This window comes from Panthera pardus, unplaced genomic scaffold, assembly GCF_024362965.1.
Source record: "Panthera pardus isolate Hobbes unplaced genomic scaffold, ASM2436296v1 HiC_scaffold_16, whole genome shotgun sequence".
NCBI lineage: Eukaryota > Metazoa > Chordata > Mammalia > Carnivora > Felidae > Panthera > Panthera pardus.
Window position 1 is genome coordinate 58,947,479 of NW_026526721.1, and position 21,589 is coordinate 58,969,067.

Sequence of the window (21,589 nt, forward strand, 5' to 3'; positions counted from 1 at the left end):
ATCAGATGACAGCATCAGCACCAAATTATAAATTTATGTGTGGCCTCACCACTGGGTCTATTTTGTGTAAACTAAGCTTTCTTTTTCTTCTTCTTCTTTTTTTTTTTTCTTTTTAACTTATTTGAGAGAGAGAGAGAACAGGGGAGGGCAGAGAGAGAGGGAGACAGAATCCCAAGCAGGCTTTGCACCATCAGCATGGAGACCCACAAAGAGCTCAAACCCACAAACTGTGAGATCATGACCTGAGCCAAAATCAAGAATTCAGTGCTTAACCGACTGAGCCACCCAGGCACCCAATAAGCTTTATTTTTCATTTGACTTCCTCATCTACTTCTATTTTGTTATCTTGTACTTCATGTATAACTATATGCCACCGTACGTCCTTTTTGGAGAAAAGTCTATTTGGAATTAATCACTGGCACCCAAATAAATAAACCAAAAAAAAAAAAAAAAAAAAAAAAAAAAAACCCAGAAACTTTTGGAGATCTTCAAAATCATTTTAATATGCCTTCCTGTGAGGTATGGTGAAAAGATGAAGTGAAATAATGGTTGTGACCAGTCCCTGATAATACACTTAGTGGCAAATTTTTTTAGTCCTTTTTGATGATTAATTCTAGCATATAATCAAGAATTATATGCACAACCATTAGAAGCTACAAACCTTGGTGTTCAGAGGGGGACTTACCTAAAATGGAGCCATAAGACCAAAGTGACCTTTTAAGTACTCCTTGATACTTTGCTTTCCATCCCAGCCCATCCCCATATATCTAAGGCACAGAGTAGGTTTTTATCAACCTAATTATTCAGTTCTTAATTCCCTGGCAAATCATAAAATTATTCAGTTTTTAAGGGACCCACCAGCTTTTTTTTTTTCTTTTTTAATGTTTATTTTTGAGAGACAGAGCACGAGTGGGGTAGGGGCAGACAGAAAGGGAGACACAGAATCCAAAGCAGGCTCCAGGCTCTGAGCTATCAGCACAGAGCGTGACGTGGGCTTCAAACTCATGAACCTGTAAGATTATGACCTGAGCTGATGCTGGGATGCTTAACTTAACTGACTAAGCCACCCAGGTGCCCCTGGGACCCACCAGCTTTAATTAAGGAATTACATCTGCTTCTCAAGGACAGGATATGGTAAATTTTTTCATCTTAACCCCTGGTACAAAGTCAAAATTTGACTATTTAGTAGTCAAGTACTTGTCAATTAAATGACACAGAGCTACTATAAATATTTATTGAACTGACATTACTGCTGTACAGCGTTACACTAAATAAGCTCCTCTCTGAGTCCAAGTAGTATTTCCAAATCTTTCCAGAACTCAGCAAGTTCCACGTAAAACAGAACACTGGACCAGTTTGTTAAGCACTTAAATGTCTCATATATGAGCATTTAAACACCCATTAAGGCAAAAATATCATCAATGTCATCTGTCTCCTTAATGGTTCCTGATGTATTATGTTTGTTCATTTGCATCACTGTCCATGAGTTAGTTTCATTTTCATTGTTTCCTGTAAGGTTTTCATGAATTTGTTTCTCTTTAGTTTGTATGACAGGATTTGAAACTCTGCTCCTCAAGAGTTGCTTATTGTTGGGGTAGAGATCAGTTCTATGAACTGAACAGTGTGAGCGTTTCCATTTTCTGCTATCTGTAGCATTCTGCATCCCTTGAGGGGACTGTTGAATTTCCTTTGAAAGAGTCAACTGCAACTTTCTCTGCAGTCTCTTCTGTCCCAGTAAAAATCTACTCTGAGATCTTCTTTGTCTCAAATGATGCTTTGAAGTCTTGATTCCTGAGCCACGAAGAAGGCAGTTGCAAATAGATGCTTTTATGCACTTTAGTTTCTTTGGTAAACTTTAAAGGATAAGAGAAAGGAAAAATCTGGGATTAAGACACAAAACATTTTCAAAGACTTTTGTCTTCCTTTTACCAACACCTAACAGAAAAGTACACAATTTATCTCTAAGTCTTGTGCCCGTGTACAACCCCAGAATCATCGGAAAAAATAAATAGAAGCTTGAACCCAAATCTGTGTTTTCAGAGCAAAGGTTTCCTCTGACTCAGGTTGTAGACGAATATGTGCCCATTATGTTCCCAAAGTAAAGTAGCTCCTACAACTGCCTACCAAGGTAGCTGAATGGTGAGATACCTCCACACTTTAGTGTCAGAGCTTTTCCCTGATAACTACTGTTCATAATGTAATAGGGGTGGAGCTGAGGAAAGGATATATCACAATTGGGAAAATTTGGATTTTTCATATCTGGATAAACAACTTCATGTTGTAGAAGGAAATAAGGGAAAAGGAGTAAATGTGAAGAGAGAGTTTAAGAATGAAAAGATAGAGCTTCTGGCATAGACCAATTGGGCTACCCTAATTGTGATTCATGTACCATCTTCAAGCTTGGGAATTCAGAACTCAAATAGCTGATAATTTTAGGTGTTTTGCTTCTGAATAAGGTATACTGCCACAAGGTGTATCAGTACCTTGCTAACTCCCTCACCACTTGTGATAGATTTCAAAAGATTAGCATGGGTCTGTAATTTCTACCCCATCACCCTTCCCTTTTCTTTTTTTTTTTTAATTTTATTTATTTATTTATTTTGAGAGAGAGAAAGCGTGAGTAGGGGAGGGGCAGGAAGAGGAGAGAGCAAGAATCCCAAGTAGGCTCCACACTGGCAGCATGAAGCCCGACACGAGGTTTGAACCCACAAACTGTGAGATCATGACCTGACCTGAGCCGAAGTCAGACGCTTAACCAACTGAGCCACCTAGGTGCCCCCTCTTTTGCTTTTTAAATAAATACATAACTTTGAGAAAGCCCATTATAATGTAGTGAATCATGGTCAGTTTCCAAACCCTTTTACTTGTCTTACTGTAAGTGGTAATTTTTAAGTGTACCTCCTAATTAAAATGGGAATAGAAAAAATGAAAAAAGAAGAATCAGAGGATCTGAATGGAGTTCTAGATCTCCCAACTGTAACAACCTAATCAAAATAGGTTGTTTCCTCATCTACAAAATAGGGATTTCCTCATCTACAAAATGAGAGTAATACTGCCTATCTCAGAGAGTTATCGTGTACATTAAATAAATTATAAATTGGACTATAAATATATTATTGAAACAGCAAAACATAGCAGTTTGAAAGAGCGCTATCTTTGTGGGGTATGGAATAATGGTTGAACCAAATAAACACTAGTTTGTTACCATTCTCATTAACTTTTATTTATTATCATCTCTGTCTCAGGCTGAGTTTTCCACTCTAGAATAGATCCTTTTTAGATGGCTACAGGTCTTTAAGGGACGCTAATGTAGATACCTTTCCAACAATTTCATCCCTTAGGAATACTTAACTTCTCTCATAGCTCTTAATCAAAACTTGTTTTTGTTGATCTTTGCAGCCAGTGTTCTGAAATTGTTACCGTGGGCATCTATTATTTTTCAATAAAAATATAAAACCCTAGGGGTGCCTGGGTGGCTCAGTCAGTTGAGCATCTGACTTCGGCTCAGGTCATGATCTCGCTGTTCGTGAGTTCAAGCTCCACATTGGGCTCTGTGCTGACAGCATGGAGCCTGGAGCCTGCTTCGGATTCCGTGTCTCCCTCTCTCTCTGCCCCTCCCCTGCTTGCACTCTGTTTTTCTCTAAATAAACTATATATATATAGTTTATACACACACACACACACACACACATAATATATATAAAATGTATAAAATATGTATATATATATACATAATATATAAAATATATATATATAAAATATATATAAAATCCTAAAGTGTCTAACTTCATTGTAGTGCTTCAAGTAATACTGGTCACAATAAAAGATAATCATCCTTAAGTGGTTCTGTGACCCTAAGGACCACAAGAAGAGGAAATCAATACCCGGAGAATCTGGCACCCATGAATGAACATGACCTGACCCTAACCCCAGAGTCTGGTGTGTGCCCTTGTAAGAGGCAGACTGCTTCTGCTCTCACATCCTCATCCTGCTATGCTGAAGCTGCAGGCAGACTGGCTGTCTCTCCTACGAGAGCAAGGGCTAGAGCTAGTGCTCCATGAGAATTAAGTCTGTCTTACACAGGAGCATCCCCAGGCTTAACATACCACAGACACTCCTAAGCCTCTCTGAATTAACAGATGGAATGGGGAAGAGTATAAGTGAATAAATCCAATTAACCAAGTTAACTTTCTTCCTCTCAATAATAAAGCTGTGCCCAACAAAAGCAAACAAAACTGCATTTGGAATAGATCCCTCTTTTAGCCCCCCTAGAGCTACTGGATGTACCATTTTTTTAAAAAAGCTGACTTGAATATATATAGGTTTGCCTAAATGACAACAGCAAAAGTTAAGGATATAATTTTTATTATATACCTACCTATGGCCTTGAGCTTCCACATGTTTAAGCCGGTTACTTTTAAGAAGTTTGTTACCCAGAAAGGAGGCCTGAGCCTTGAGTTTTTTGCTCCTGCACCACAAAATTGCCATTTGGATTTCTTCAGAAAGTTGAGTGAAAGTCTTAGCCCCTCGAAATCTTTGCACAAAACTTTTGGCACAGGGAGTTCCTGATGCTCTCTGAGAAGAATGTTTGGTTGCCTTTAGTTTGGACTGAGAACATTTAACGCTGGTCTCCTGAAATATGGAAAGGTGAAAAAAATATATTGGATTTGTTACTGACTTACAAATATATAACAACAAAGAAAAGTTAACTCACCATGAGAATTAGAAAACGTCTTAAGAAGGAAAACTTTTTTTAAGCTCACTGTGCTTTTCTTTGTCTCAAAAAACTTAATTTTTTATCAACTGCTCCTAACACAAGATGTTTTTCCCCTCTGTGCAACAATAGATCTCATCTCTAACTGAATTCAGGTGGGAAACATAGATGGGAAGTATACTATAAATATTCTGACAGATAACCTACTTAACCTATACATAAAAATGAATAAATATTGGTCAAAGTCTATCTAGGAAAAAAAAATCACTGAAGAGACCTTTTCCTAGATACTACTGGATTACCACAGATTTGTTTTCCACTTATTTCTATACCCTAAGTTACCCTCAACACTGGGTCACAAACGTCACTGGAAATGCATGGAGATACGGATGGCTGCTGAAAAGATGTTAAAAATGCTTAAACCGAGCATCATTTCCAATTCAACCATATTTTGATGTGGCACCTTTGTCTCTTCAACCCCATCTTTCTATATCAAGTGGAGTTTGAATTGTACCAACTTTTATTGTTTATGAAAATATGCCACTTACTAGATTTGCTTTCATCCTTCATTCAAAACTTACCTTCTTCCAAATTTCTCACTCAAGAAAAACATTAAAAAAGTAATAGAAAATGTAAAAGTAGAGACATAGCAATACTTTGTGTTGGTGATCGATAAAAGAAATTTGACCTTGAAAACAAGCTGAGCATGTTAGTGCTAATTGCTAGAAATGTGGTAGTGATGAGTCATGACTAAGCTGACCAACCAGCCAGCTTCAAAACGAGCTCACCTAGTAACAGCAGGATGGACTGCAGAGAGCTACAGTTCCTGAGACAGCTGACAAAACTATTTGGGGGACTGATGTAATGGTAAAGAACAAAGACTGTGAAACCAAACTGCCTGTGTTCAAATCCCAGCTCTGCCCCGTATTTGCTGTGTGTGGCCTGAGCAATTTCTTATCCCTTCTATACTTCAATTTTCTCAGCTGAATATGGAAACAGTAATAATATCACCAGCCTCACAGGGCTTTTGCAAGGTTTATAGGAGTTAATACATGTAAAGCATTTCGAACACTGCCTGGCATAGAGTAAGTGCAGTATATGTGTTAGCTGTTATTACGATGATGATGATGACACTGATGAAGATGATGATTCCTCCCTCTGGAACTCATAAATTGGACAGAATATAGATCCAAGCTAGAATCCTTATAAACATTCAAGAAAGTACTCTGACTTACTAGAAATAATTAAGAATTCTTAAATAGAACAAAGAAATAATCCATGCGAGAAACCAGGAGAAAACAATTTGAGAAGAACAGATGGTAACAGAAGTCAAGTGGTTACCACATGAAAGAGGGTGACACTGATGTCCTTATCTGTTGCTAGGTCCAGAACAGAATTTACAGGTACTAAGAGGAATCATGTTAAAACTTGAACCCTGACAGGGAAAGAAAGAGAAGCCTCATGACAAAAGACAAGGATGACAGTAACAATGAAAAAAGTAGCTAATCATATCTAACAACAGTTAAGTGCTTTGAATACTTTACATGAATTAAAACTGCATAATCCCATGAGGTGCATACTGTTATTAGAAAACAGAGGTTTGGACAGGTCAAGAAACTTATATAAGGTCATACAGCTAGTACCAACTGAAGCCAGGACTCAAACCATTTCTGTCTGACTACAAAGTGCATACTCTTAATATAATCCACACCTGCAGTGGATCCTAAGGGCAATTTAAAATTCTAGTGAAATGCTTAGTAAAATGTTTCTGGAGGCATTCTGTAAACTGAATTTCCTGGATACACTCAGTCCCTTGGGAGTGCCTGTATTCATTCAGAAACAGGCTGAGAACTAAGATGGCCCTAAGCCAAGAGCTGGTGACAAAAAACAGAGGATTCAATCTCTGCCCTTGGTAAGTGGTATCTACTTTATAAAGTAGCAGAATCATAAGCCATAGTAATAGAAGCCAGACAAACCTGAATAGCCTTGTGCTTCAGCTGTTTGCAGAAAGCTCTCAAATCAAATTCTGATGACTTCTCTGTAGAGGTGGAGAGACCACAGATACAAAAACTTAAGCAAACAATTTTCAAATCAATGAATTCTCAAGTATATAATATTTCTTGCCAAATTACTACAAAAGAAATAAAGGGAATTAGATGAGTATGTGCTCAGAAAAAATTACCTTTGAAGATTTTCTTACTCTTTACTGGCTGTCCAAGATCCACATTATTCTGTATATTGATCTTCATTTGCTTAGCTTTTTTGGAAATTCTGTGTACAGTTTCTTTGCTAGACCTTGGTGATTGATTTTTTGTTAAAAACAGTTTATTTAACAATTTAGTTACTCCTTTAGCTGCAAAAGCTGTGGGCATTTTTTTCTTAAAAACCTCAAAATAGGGCTGTCCTAAAAATTCGGCAATATCAGAAGGAAAGGTAAAATCTTTGAAGTAAGGCAGTGGTTGAATCCTAGAGACTTCATGAAGCAATCCAAACAATGGCTCATATAAAGAAGTCAGCCTTTTTAAAACACCTTTATAGAGAACCCTAGAGGAAGAGGAGGTCATGAATTAGCCAGTAATTATAATTTGCAGATTATTTAATAACCACAACAGATTCAAAGCTGAAAATAAATGTCGATCAATCTGCCACTACAGATAAAAAACGCTCTGGGACATATTTGCATAGAGCCAGATTAGTCCAGCCCAAACAGAAAAATCCAAGTACAAAATTTACTTTAAGTACTACATGGAACGATGTCTCAAAGGATACGCAACAAAATGTTAAGTGTGGTGAGATTTTAGGTAAATTTCAGGTTCTTCGCTCTTTTTTTTTTTTGGAATGTCTTAAAATAAGCATGTATTATTATTATAATCAGCAAAAATTAAAGCTATTTTCATTATAGAAAAGAATGGAAGGTTTGACATCTTAAAATAATGTTAGTTATTAGTAGTTCTAATGTTGTTACCCCTAAGAATAAGCAGAATAAACAAGATGAAATAGTACTTGAGATACCCAGGTTAAGACATCGAGGACATAACCATCAACACTCTAGTTCCTAATCCATCCCAAATAAACTCTGACCAAGTAAAGAAATGGAACCCCTGCACCATCAGCATCCCACAGGAAAACAAATATGAAAACCACTAATGAGAAACCTAGGTGGAGTTAGATGAAAAACAAATGAAGGATTTCAGAGGTAGGTGCATACATACCATAACCTGCTCACCAGCCCAACCATCACAAGGTTTAAAATAATGAATTCTTGTAAACCTAGATGTTTCACAGTCAAGCTGAAGAATCAAGTTAAAGTTTGAAAACAAAACCAAAGTAACTGGGTTTTGTAAGTTACATTTATGAAAGAAACAGATTGGAAATAGAATTTTCTTGAAGAAATTAAAGCTTTAAAACATGTTCTGGGGGCGCCTATGTGGGTCGGTCAGTGAAGCCTCCGACTTTGGCTCAGATCAGGATCTCAGGATTTGCAGGTTCAAGTCCTGTGTCGGGCTCTGTGCTGTCAGCTCAAAGCCTGGAGTCTACTTCAGATTCTGTGTCTCCCTCCCTCTCTCTGCCCCTCCCCCACTCACACTCTGTCTCTCTCTCTCTCAAAAAATAAATGAACATTAAAAACAAATTAAAAAATAAACAAACATGTTCTGTTTCAGGCATGGAAACTTAAAGTAACATGTACTTTGCAAGAACACTCATTATTTTACTTCTAAGATTAAGAATTTCTATCAGTGCCCTTATGATAAGACATGTTAAAAGAGACTGGCAGTCTCTGGCAATGGCTGTATCAAGCAACTACTAGAAAAAGGAGGCCAAGAAGCAAAATTTTAAGAATAGGTTATAACTTCTACAAACCTCCTAGCTTTCAAACAAATACTATTAAATATATCCAAACAATTCCAATTCAGGGGAAGGCATTTCAGTTGATTCAAGGATACAGAAATGTCTTGCAGCAACAGTCCAAGAGGCGAAGTAACAACTTGCAGGCTCCCAAAATCTTCATGAGCACCAATTCAACCACTGGTTGGCTAGGGATGACATATGCTTCGGTAGTTACACGATGATTTTCACTTCACAAAAAATGGAAAAGTATGTTCTTTTTATTCTTAAAGTTCATTAATTATAAAGCTCTAAAGCTCTTACATAGCAGTTTTCAAGTGCAGGTGAGCTTGAAGCTCAATTTGAAGTAGTTCTGCTCAACAGTGACTTACTCAAGTTGATGGACACTGATATTTCAATGTAATCTATTGTGACCCAGATGTCAGTATCCTGCCATCCCTCCACAAGCCAACAGAGGAGAGATTCTCACAAATACCAGGTGCCCGTTACTAAGACAAAATCTGCACAACTGAAGTACAATTGATTATATTCCAACACCAAGCAAAGTCCAAAGAGAGACCGCACTAAAGACAGAGTTCCCAGCCCACCACAAAGCCCATCACAAAGCAGCTGGACCACTTACTTGGAAGAAAACAACTCAGACAGATGTTGAATTGAACCCTCCAAATCCATGTTTTTCAAACGTTTTAAACATTGTTCAACCTAGAAGGGGAAGAGTAGCTCAAATTCATAGAATACGGACATGGCCACTGATGTGACGAGGAAAACAAAGATACGCAAAAGTTCAAATTATGGAAGGGGCGCCTGGGTGGCTCAGTCAGTTAAGTGGCGGACTTTAGCTCAGGTCATGACCTCACAGCTTGTGAGTTTGAGCCCTGCGTTGGGCTCTGTGCTGACAGTTCGGAGCCTGGAGCCTGCTTCGGATTCTGTGTCTCCCTCTCTCTCTACCCCTCCCCCACTTGTGCTCTGTCTCTCTCTGTCTCTCAAAAATGAATAAATGTAAAAAAATGTTTTAAAAAATTCAAAGTATGGAAATACACTGAACACCACAGAATACCTTCATTTTAGGTAAAATAATCTGTAGCCCAAAGCAATTGCTCCTGCTCAAAAATTGGAAATTAACCCACCTGAACACATTTCTCAAACCCATTTATAACTAAGAATTTACTATATGCCAGGATGTGATTGATGCTATAAAGGGCACTCAAGTAAGTATGAGATTATTCTCAAGATTATCATTTTTCTGAAGCAACATGATTTCTCACAGTGAGACCATTAAAACAAGATAGTAGATTAATTAACTACTTGATTTCAACAACTTGTAAATGGCCTCAGAGATGAGCAAAGTGATTTACTCACTTTACAAGTATATACGGGACACTTTATGCAAGGCATGCTGGGAAAAAAAATAGTATATGACACTCCCCATCTCTAGTTGCTAAAAACCTAGTAGTAAAAATAAGAAGTCATACAAAATATTTAAATGCTGAAATAAAAGATGTGCCTTATTTAAAATTGCAGTCCCCTCAGCACTCTACCCTTTCCTGCTTTGTTTTTCTCCATGACACTTTCGATGGACGGATTGACTGATGGCCTTTCTCCTCTCAACTACAGTGTAAACTCCATGAGGGCAGTATATTTCATCTATCTTATCCACCACTGTAACTCAGTACTTAGCACAGTGTTAAGAAGGCACTCAGTAGCATTTTTACTTAATAACAAAAACAACAAAAAGCTATCCATTTTACAAAATGTGTTAAGAATTCTATGATCTCCAGGAAATACCACACAAAAGGCATACATGGGATGGCATCCAGACTTTGAAGAGTGTAAAAATCTGGATGGGCACTGACACTGGCAAAGATAATATCTTGCTAACGCTATATATATGCTAAAAATTTAAGTATTGATTCTGTTATAACAGCATAGCTTTCAGAATAGTGAAGGCAACGATCCTCAAATTCTCTGGGGTTAGCTCCTATCTTTTCAGTTTTTAATTCTGGATCCTATACTTTGAGAGAAGTACTGGCAAACCAAGATGGGAGAGCCCTTGGGAAATATAGTAAGTGAGCTACGGTTCAAAAATAAAAACAAGGGAAAATCATTTTGAGAATTTAAGCAAGGCAGAACAAGGAGGAACATAACAGTCTTCATATACTCTCTTGTCACACAGAAAGAGGAACTGACTATTTTTTGTGCTTCATTTATGGGAATATTAGAGATAGGGTAATTCTACTACTCTGCTTTCTCCGAAGGGAGAAAAAATAACGTAGATGACAGTACTGAGTAAATAAGGAAATGTTAAACAGGTCTAAGGCAGCAGTAGTAATGGAGATGGTAGTTGCAGGAGCATGAAACATGTTCCCTACTCTAAGGGACGGCAGGAAAAATAAACCATACACAAATAACTGCCACATGCAGACTGAACTCAATACCATAAGAGAACCACAAAGGGGAAGCCCAAATAGCCCACAGTCATAAAAAGAAGAGGTCAACCACACTAATAATCAAAAAATGCAACTTAAAATGAGATTACTACAATATGCCCTCATGTTACTCTTTGGGAAGAAGTTTATCACTGCTGGACAGCTTGAAATGGGACTTACAGGATGGCAAGGCTTTTACCAGGCAGAGATGGAGGGTCTGGGCATGCTAAATATACAGAGCCAGATAAGCAAATGTTCAGGTGAGAGAACAAATGTGGTGAGCACGAGACTTGTGAAGAGTTCAGGTTGTCTGGAATATAAAATATATGAAGGTGAGAGAGAAGCCTGAGCTACAGAAAACTGAAAAGGCCAGATCACGGAGGATCTTACAAGCTAAGCTAAGAGGTTTCATCTTTACTCAGGAGCCGATAGAGAACCATTAATAAAAATCAAAGCTGTGCTTTATGATGATTAACTCGGCTTTGGCATATAGAATATGTCAGAGTATAGGAAAGACTGGAGTTGAGGAAAGATCAATTAGGATAGCAAGACAATTAAAAGTTGACATGGTCTAAAAAAAAAGAAGATGCAGCCAGAACTAAAATAAGGGTGTAGAAGCATAGAAAATTTTTGACTAACCAATTGACTTAATGGGAGAGCTACATAAGAGGAAGAAGCAGAGAAAATGGAACACCAGATTTTTCTGACTGGATAATTATTCACAGCTTGGAAAGCCAGAAGGAAAAGCAGGTTCAATCTGACACTTTCAAGTTGAAATATATTCAAGTTTGGTTTTGGAGTAAAAGACTCATGAGATAAAAAGCTGCCCCAGAGAAGAAAACTTAGGAAAAGACCATGCTCCCAGATCTTTCTTTGAAGAAGAAATCTCCCATCTTTTTTTGCCTTAAGTAATGGGAGCAGAAAATTAACCAGAAAGCACGAATCTGTAAGGTTAGAGAACACGTCTGTGTTCTTCACCCTGTATACTGAGCACCAAGCACAGTACCTGGCACATAGAAAGTTACAAAAAAGGGCGCCTGGGTGGCTCAGTCAGTTAAGTGTCAGACTCTTGATTTCAGCTCAGGTCATGATGTCAGGGTGGTGAGATGGAGCCCCGTGTCAGGCTCTGTGCTGAGTATGGAGCCTGTTTAAGATGTCTCTCTCCCTCTCTCTCTCTGGCCCTCCTCACCCTCTCTAAAAAAAAAAGGGGGGGGGGGGGCTACACAAAATACCTGCAGAATTAATAAAGTGAAAGAATGAATGAGATTATAAAGAACCCAGCTTAGGAGACTCAGCCCTGTAGTGTAGAGGGCCCAATCTAAAAATTATAGGAAACCACTTTCCATAACTTGTTATATAGCCATTTACTCTAATATATTACTGATTAGATTATATGTCCCACAATATATAAACCGTGACTTTGTTCTTTTTATGATATTAGGATTTTGATTATGCTCAGGAAGTTGTTCTTTAATCCGGCACTTTGTCTTGCTTAAATCACTGTATCTGTGAACTAGTCAAAAGCATTCTCAATATAGATTATATATAATGAAGAAAACTTTTCATAAAAATTACCCACTAGAAACAAGACTGGGGAAGAATTAAACATAGTTCCTTTCTAAAGAAGTTGCGTTTTGAAATGCTTTCGGGGTGGGGGGCGGGGATGAAAGCCCACATGCAGCTTTGGACTGAAGATCTATTAAGTCACAAGTAATTTACTAAGTTTCCATACATAACAAAATATTAAGTGGCAGTATGATCTCATTTTCACCAAGTAAACACGTTGAGTCATAAACACAGGGCTTCCTCCTTACCTGTTTGAGGGCTAAATGGGGCTTGTGGTGGCCCATCCTGTAGTGATTGCTGTAAAGGACTGCACATAGCACATCTGTTTCTGCATCCAGGGTTTGGCTCTTCAGTGACAGTGTAACAAGACCACATTCTCTAATTACAGCTGCAACACAAAGGTCTAAACCAGAGACATTTAATAAAACTTAATTTGGGGGTGCCTGGGTGACTCAGTCAGTTAACCATCAACCTCGGCTCAGGACATGATCTCACAGTTGGTGAATTCGAGCCCCGTATCAGGCTCTGTGCTGGCAGCTCAGAGCCTGGAGCTTCTGTGTCTCCCTCTCTCTCTGCCCCTCTCCCGCTCATGCTCTGTCTCTCAAGAAGCAAATAAAAGTTAAAAAATTTTGAAAAAAAACTTAATATGTATTTCTACATTAAGTATATTATATAAAAACACTGTGAAGGAACATCTTTCCTTATTAAGGGGATTAAGAACAAATTAATATAACCAGCTTTAGCTATAAGAACATATTTAAGGATTCTAAGTATGTGAGAAGATGGAAATGGTGACAGATACAAAGTCCAAAATCATTAAGAGAACAACTGCTAAACAAGAAAGTATATTTTTGTAACACATTTTTTTATGATTTTTAATAATCTTTCATATGAAGACTTTGCCATCATGTGGTGTACACCTACTTACCTTGATGGCGGGTACCTGTTATACACTTCTCTAAATCCCCAGTTATGTACATAAGCAAGGCAGAATGAATAAACTCATACTCCTAAAAGCAGTGGTACTTTAAGGTAAGAATATATTCAGAAAAGAGAAACCACTATGGCAACTGGAAGTTACATTATTTGATGCATGCCCGACTGGACACAGGATGCTCAGCAGAACAAAATAACAGCTTCCTAGTCCGAAAAGCTGTGAAGTAGAAGATGGAGTTCATGTGTTTCTCTGTGGCTCTAAGGGTAGCACTATCATCCTAGATGGAAATAACACAAAGGCAGATTCCTACACAACAGGGAGAACCTAATTTTGTTTTGTCCGAACTATATGAAGCCAGAATGGACTACCATGAGGATGGGGAATGAGTTACTGAATTTCCATGCCTGATAGGAATCCTGTTAAGGAATTTTTGAATAGGGGTGCCTGGATGGCTCAGTGCGTTAAGTGTCAGACTTCAGCTCAGGTCATGGTCTCTGATCTCACCGTTAGTGGGTTCCAGCCCGCATCCACCTCTGTGCTGACAGCTCAGAGCCTGCGGCCTGCTTCAGATTCTGTGTCTCTCCCTCTCTGCCCCTACCCCACGCATGCTCGCGCGCTCTCTCTCTCTCTCAAAAATAAATAAACATTGAAAAAATTAAGGAACTTTTGAATAGAATAAGAGGGAAGATTGATCTGTAAACTGCCTGGGGATGGATGGGGAAGAGGATGTCATGATTAGATAGGTTGTATTTAATATTAACTATCATTTGAGTGTTTATTTACCGCATTAGGCACTGTTCCAAATGCTTTATAACAGTAACGCTTCTTCAAAACAGCCCTTTGAGGCAGGTGCTATTCTTTATCCACACTTAAAAATGAGCGGAGGCACAGAAAGATTAAATAACGACACTTCCCAACCTGCCCAGCTCCAGCAAAGCGAAGTGCCTGGATTTTCAAACCCAATCTGGCTCCTAACTATTGGGCCCTACTGCCTAAAAACGGCAGTACTATTGGTAAAACACCTTCGTTTAAGAGCACTCTCCCCTAATTATATCATTAGATGCTCCCAAAGCCGGTGGAAGGTAGGGAGGACTAACCCCGTTTTACAGATAAGGAACTAGAGGCGCAGAAGGACTGCAGTCTAAATCCAGCGTGCCCCAGCGCCCTCTTAGAAGATCAGGCAACAGACTTCAGCGTGAACGGGGCCGGTGGTGGCCTGTGGGGAGCCCAGGGTTTCCAGACAATACTTCTCCCTAACGCTAGCCACGTCCACCTCTCTCCGCCCAGTGGCCGCAGGGCTGGGCCTCGGACCTTCATCGCTCCAGCCAGGCCGTGAGGTAGGTACAGTGAATTAAATGGGGGACGCCAAAGTCAGAAGCACCACAGGCTTCTCCGGGTAACTCGGTAGCCCACACACCCCAAGTCAGATCCTGCCCCGCGCCCCTTCCCAGTGTCCCGCGGGTTCAGGAAGTCCCGCCCCCTGCGCACGTGCGCTGGGCCCGGTCAGACACCGCCTCCGGAAACGTCTGTGGCTCGCCGGGCCCCCTCACTCACCCAGCGCCGCATCGGGGTCCTGTACCGTCACTGTGCTGTGGCTCCCCGCCTTCGGGATCTTTACGCGGTTCCACGGCTCCGGGCCCGGCGGCACCGTAGCCATTTTGGGACGCGGGGGGGGTACTGGGAAAGGCGGAGCTGGGCGAGGCCTAACGGAGCCACCGAGGGAGGGGAGGTGAGAGGAGATCTGGGGGAGGAAGAGGGCAAGGGGTGGTGCTGGGGCGGGGCCCAGAGGTGGGGGCGGGGCCTTCACGAATTGTGCACCAAATACAGGGGACTGGGAGAGTCCCTAATCACCAAAACCTGGCGGTGTTTCAGAGTCTCTCACTTGGAAGAGTTTGGGGGTGGGTGGAAGCCCCATCCCAGTATTACTAAATAAGAATCTCCGAATGAGGAGAGGAATCTGCATTGTGTTTGGGCTTCCCACGGGATTCTGCGGCACAACCAAGTTTGGAATTACTTCAAGGCGTTTTACAGTTGTAGTAACTGAGGCCACCCATAGGCCCCCATCTGCACATCAGACATTGGGGGGAGGAGGAAATGAAATAAAAGAAATGCAAAGTGTGACGTTTGAAACACAGAAGACGGGATTTACCTTGTCTGGAAGGTCCTTCTGTCTTCACCAACAGGAAAACTGCCATCACATCAAAGAAACTTAGAGCCCCTCTGACTCTATTAACCCCGTCCTCTATCATTGTTTAAGACAAGATGGTATCGCAAGCTCTGCTGATCCTCTCCTTATTAATAACTTTCTAATAGATTATTTATCCTCAGCCACAATGACGTCACCTTACTTGAATAAGCCCTTCACTGTAGTGAAGAGGCAATTCTACAGAGGCAATTCGTAGATTTTGAAGACAGACCACCAAGGTTCTAATTCTAGCTCTAGTTCTCAGGAGAGTTACGTAACTTCTCCAAACCTTAGTGTCCTTATGGGTAAAATGAAAATAATAGTCTCTACCTCAGTGTTGTAAGGTGCTTTAGAACAGTGTCTGGCATACAGGTACTTACTCCTATCACAATTAATATTGTTATTATTTCTACTGTTTAATGCAAGTAACCTTGCCCTATTGAAACACTTGCCATGCTCTTCCTGTGTGCCTTGGCAAATACTAATTGCTCCACTTGGGTCATCCCCTGAAACACAGTCTCCCTTCCTCAGCTCTGGCGTCATCACCTCTGGGTAGTTCTTCCTGAACATCCCATCCCCACTCCATAACTTGACATAGACTACCATAGTGCCTTGAATTGGCCTCTGTATTAGCTTTCTTTTGCTACTGTATTAAATTACTACAAACTTTGTTGCTTAGAAGACATTATATTTCTGAAGGTCAGAAGGGCAAAATGGATCCCACTGGACTAAAGTTGGCAGGGCTGGATCCTTCTGGAGGTTCTAAGTGAAGAATTCATTTACTTCTTTCAGTTTCTAAAGGCCACTTGCATTCCTCAGCTCATGTCTCCATCCTCCATTTTCCAAGTCAGTAACATAGCATCTTCCAATCTCCCACCACCCTCTCCTACTCTCTCTCATCTTCCTGCCTTCTTAGAAAGACCCTGGTGATTACTTTGGGCCTGCCAAAATAGCCCCATATAATCTTCCCATTTCAGAATCTCTAACTTAATCACATCTACAAAATTTGTTTTGCAGTGTAAGGTAACATAGTCACAGATTCTGAGGATTAACATGTGGACATCTTTGGGGAGCTATTACAGCTATCACAGACTCTCATGAATTTACTTCCCAGTGTCTATTAGTGTATTCGTATGTCTTCAGTGGTCTATGAGCTTACTGAAGGCAGCACTACCAGTAAAGTTCACTGATCTTTCTTTATATCTTAATTCTTAGCTCAGTGCATGGCATATAGTAGGATCTCAATAAATTTTAATATTTTTATTGAAGTATAATTGCTATCCAAAGAACCACATATATGTAATGTATACAATTTCACAGTTTTTCAATATTTGCCCATTGAATAAGAGACTAGAAAATGCTTGAATAGAGTTTTGAAAAGATGATTAGGAATTTCTCAAGCAGATTAAGGGAAGAAAGACATCCCTAACAGAAAGGTGTTAAACAACATGGGTTGGAAGAATCAGTGGTCTTGGGTCAGTATTGCTGGAGTTGGTGTGTGCTGAGGGATGAAGCTTGGAGTGGTGGTGTCAGATTCTGGGCAGAACTTGGATTTTACACTGAAGGCTGGTGGTTCCCCACCCTGGATGATCATAATTACCTGAGCAGCTTTTAGAAAATAGAAATTATCTGGTCCCACTTTGGAAATTCTTATTAGGTCTGAGTAGGACTCTAATTTTTGTTTTTTAAAAGTTCCTTGTGATGGTAGTTAGGATTGGGGAGCCCTTACTGTAGGTGATAAGGAGTCTCTGAGTCTTAGGCAGGACAATTTTGGTTACTTTGCATCAAAGAGCACCCTAAAAGCAGATTTAAAGGAGACGAGGCTGGTCATGAGGAGGTAAAGGAATCTATTGCAAACACTGAGGCAAGACATGATGGTGGCCGGAATTCAAACTTTAACACTGAATATGGATAGTAGAACTTATTTAAATGTCTGGTATTTAGATATTTAGATGTCTAGCATGACTTCCAGATTGTTGTTTTGGGTTTGCAAATAGCATTAAAAGGTAGAATAGAGTTAGGTGGGTGGCAAGGATAATGAGATAACTTTTGATACACTAAGTTTGAGGTCACCCACGGCCACAAGAATATGACCAATTCACCAATGGAATAAATGAGACTATAGCTCAAAGGGTGACTGCAAAGGAAGGAAGTAGAATTGGTGAATCTAGGATAATATTTTTAGAAGCTTAGAGAAAGGGGGACAGTTTAATTTATAATAGATATGCAGGATCCATCAGAGTATTGTTTTGTTTCTTATTTTAAGGTAGTGTGTCAGTCAGGGTTCCACCATTCACATAGAATCAATAGGATGTATATATATCACACATATATATGTATTACATATATATTTTTAAGGGATTTATTGAAAGAAATTGGCCTGCACAATTGTGGGGTTGGATAATCAAGTTTGAAGTCCATAAGGCCAGCCAATAAGAACAGGCTGGGGGTGCTTGGGTGACTCAGTCAGTTAAGCGCCCGGCTTTGGCTCAGGTCATGGTCTCACAGTTCATAAGTTTGAGCCCTGTGTCAGGCTCTGTAGGCTCTGGTGATAGCTCAGAGCCTGGAACCTGCTTCAGATTCTATGTCTCCCTCTCTTTCTGCTCCTTCCCCACTCATGCTCTCTCTGTCTCTCAAAAATTAATAAATGTTAAAAAAAATAAAAAAGAACAGTCTGGAAACTCAAGCAGAGCTGAAGCTGCAGCCTACAGAGGGGATTTTTTCCTCCTTCCTATTTTCAGGGAAACCTACTAAATTTTCAAGGCCTCTTAAACTGATTGGATTGGGTTTACCCAGATTACCCAGGACAATCCTTTACATAAAGTCAGCTGATTTGTAGCTGACAATCTCATCTACAGAATACCTTGATAGAAAGACCTAGACTAGTGTTTGACTGAGTAACTGGATACTAGAGCCTAGCCCAATTGATACACAAAACTGACCATCATGGACAGGAAATGACTTGCTCACATACATGCTAAAGGAAAGAGGCCAAAAGAGTTAGAGAAGCTGGCCATACTATGGATAAAGAGGGGAGAGAATGAACAGAACAAGACCCATTATTCATTCAATAAAAGTTTTGAGCATCACTTCTTTGCCAGGCACCATACTAAGTCCCAGAGGAGACAAACAAGGATGGGATCAAGTATTCAGGTAGAGAATTTGCCTTAAAGATCAAAAAAGCCTTTATTTTCTGAGCCTGGAAGAAAAATAAAAATAGCTTTAGATATGAAGATGTTTAGGATGGGGTACTAGGAACATGAGGGACCCCAGAACAAGAGCATCCATGTTGTCTGTAGATTTCCGATCATTACCAAGAATAGAGGGCAGCAGGGAAATGGAGTTGCAGGTAAGCAGTGGATATTTGAAATCAGAACTTCCTTGAACTGGAGGGTGTGGAAGAGGCCTGGGTTCTGTATATTAGGAAGTAAGGTTTTAGTGTCGTGCTTAGAAAATTTACAGTCTGTAAGGAAAGACTAATTTGAACACCAAAATGGAGAGACATGACTTCTTACTCAGTTTATAGACTCAGGCAAATTCAACAACAGATTCCCTTGGTAGACAAGGAAGCCAGTAAAAAGATGCTCATTGCTGTTACTTACAGTCACAAAATTTTGGAAAACATTTAAATATCCATGTGTCAGTTACCTATTACTGGTTAACAATCAACAACTTAGTGGCTTAAGTTGTTGGACTGGATCTAGAAGACCCAAGATGGTCTCACTCACAATTTTCGCACTCTCCCTAGGATAGCTCAAATAGCTGAAGGTGAATTGGGATGGCTGGGTCTCTCTGCTTTCATGGTATTAGCTGGGCTCACACATATTGTCTGGGACCTTGGTTCTCTTCCATATGGCTTTTCTCTCCATGTGACATTTCATCCTCTAGAACCTATCTCTCCAAATAGACTCTCTCCAGTAAGATAACCTGGACTTCTTTATATGGCAGCTGGATCCACCATGAGCAAAAGCAAATGCCACAAAGCTTTGTTTTTTCTGGGCCCAGAAGTCCCTGAATGCCACTTTTATCACATTCTATTGGCCAAAACAAGTCGTAAGGGCAGCCAGATTCAAGGAATGGGAAAACACACTCCAGCTCTTACTGGAAGAAGCAATAAAGACACATTGCAAAGAGGCATGGACACAGGGAGAAGTGATTCATCCTATGGGGGCCATTTTTAACAACGTACTACAGTCTAATAAACATTTCTGTTTATTAGACAACATTTTGAAAATTGTGGTAAAGTTCTCCTCCAAGATGGCAATGTAGGAAGACCCTGAACTCCCCTTCTCTCCAGAATTACCAAATTACACCTATCTATAGAGCAATTCCTCCTGAAGAAGAACAGCTTTTGCACAACAAAAGATAGAGATAATAGCAAAACAGAACAGCAAGAGAGACAGACATCGGTAACAAAGGGAACCCCCACCCCAAATACTGCAAACCACAGTGGAGAGGGAAAGTACTGAGGTACTAGGAACAGATTCCTCTGGCCTTGGGCACAGATCAATAAATAAATAAAATCTTGGTTTAAAAGAGCAACTAGCATATAAAAGTGAGCCCTAGAGTTCCACCAAATGGTGGAGGAAGCTGCAGGAATTCAGTCAGAGACTGGAGAATGACAAGGTTTATGTCCCTCCACCTTGAAAGCACAGACTGGAGCAGGGTCGAGTCACTATGCCAACTTTCAGCTTCAGCAAACCCCAGGTCCTTTAATGCACACCAGCCCCAGTCATGCTGGGCATGGAAAGAACTTGTGGTTTAAAAGAGCAACTAGCATAAAAAAGACCCAAGCTCAGAACTCTACCTAATGGTGGTGGCAGTGGGAGGGGAGTTATTGGAATACTTTTTGGATGGGAGGGACTGGTGGGCACAGTCTGCACTCCTCTCCATCTTAATAATGTAAATGGGAGCAGAGCCTGGGAGCCCTTGCAGGTCTGCCACCTCAGTGAGCATAGGTCCCTACCCTATACCAGTTCTGGGCACCCTAAGTCACAGAAAGAGAAGTTGAGGTTTAATAGAACAGTTAACATATAAAAGAACCAGCCCTAGAATTCCACCAAAAGTCAAGGGAGTTGCTGAACTCTCTCCAGGTAGGAGGACCTGGTGGATGGGGTCTACACTCCACCTCCACCATGAAAGCACAGACCAGTGCGTAGTCTGGGTGCCGTAGCCAGCTTACCCCAAGCCTCTAGCCCACAGCAGCCCCAGCAATCCCACCAAAGCAGCCACAGAGTGATGCACACCAGGACACGCCTGATTAGCATTCACTACAGCTCCAGTTTTCACACCAAGGTGATACAGCCACAAAGCACCCTGGAACACTCCAGGCCCACACCACTTCAGCTTCAGACACTTTGCTAGGGCACATCGGGCACACAGCACTTTGGAACCTCCTGGCTGTCATCTGTTTCCAATCCAGTTGCCCTGCCAGTGGAGTCCCCTGCGCAGAGCACCCCAGCAACACCAGGTCCATGTTTGCTTCGGTTTCAGCCACTCCAACAGGGCATCTTCTGCTTGGAGCACCCCAAAACACCCCCACCCACACCAGCCTCAGCTCCAGTCACCTAGCCAGGGCACTTCCTGCACTAAGCACCCTGAGACATCCCAGCTTGCATGGAGTTCAGCTTCAGCTGCTCTGGCAGGTCGACCTCAGTGTGGAGAGCTTGGGACAACCCAGCTTGCAGCTACTTCAACTTCAGCTGTCCTGCTGGGACACATTTTTCATGGAGAGCCCCAGAGATCACACTGGCCTATGCCCACTCTAGCTTTAGCTGTCCTGCCAGAGCCCCCCTCTCCCTGCATGGGATGCCCTCAAGACACCCTGACCTGTACTCTGCTAGGCTCCAGTTGTCTCTGCAAGGAGCACCGTGTGGAGAGTGCTGGAACACTCAGGCTAATACCCACTTTAACTT

General features: G+C 40.7%; 1 protein-coding gene and 1 long non-coding RNA gene across 2 annotated transcripts; one reads left to right on the forward strand and one right to left on the reverse strand.

Moving 5' to 3' along the window:
- Window positions 1-1,220: 1,220 nt before the first annotated feature.
- On the reverse strand, window positions 1,221-15,859 carry NEPRO (nucleolus and neural progenitor protein). The gene is made up of 9 exons (XM_019448374.2): window positions 15,044-15,859; window positions 12,801-12,955; window positions 9,183-9,262; window positions 8,659-8,790; window positions 7,927-8,004; window positions 6,897-7,258; window positions 6,691-6,752; window positions 4,379-4,632; window positions 1,221-1,853 (listed from the first exon to the last, which is right to left on the reverse strand). Exons 1-9 carry the CDS (start codon window positions 15,144-15,146, stop codon window positions 1,391-1,393), a joined length of 1,689 nt encoding a protein of 562 aa, XP_019303919.2. The 5' UTR covers window positions 15,147-15,859; the 3' UTR covers window positions 1,221-1,390.
- On the forward strand, window positions 15,117-19,887 carry LOC109266397 (uncharacterized). The gene is made up of 2 exons (XR_002079702.2): window positions 15,117-15,218; window positions 19,563-19,887. It is a non-coding gene; the product is annotated as an uncharacterized LOC109266397 (long non-coding RNA).
- Window positions 19,888-21,589: the final 1,702 nt, after the last annotated feature.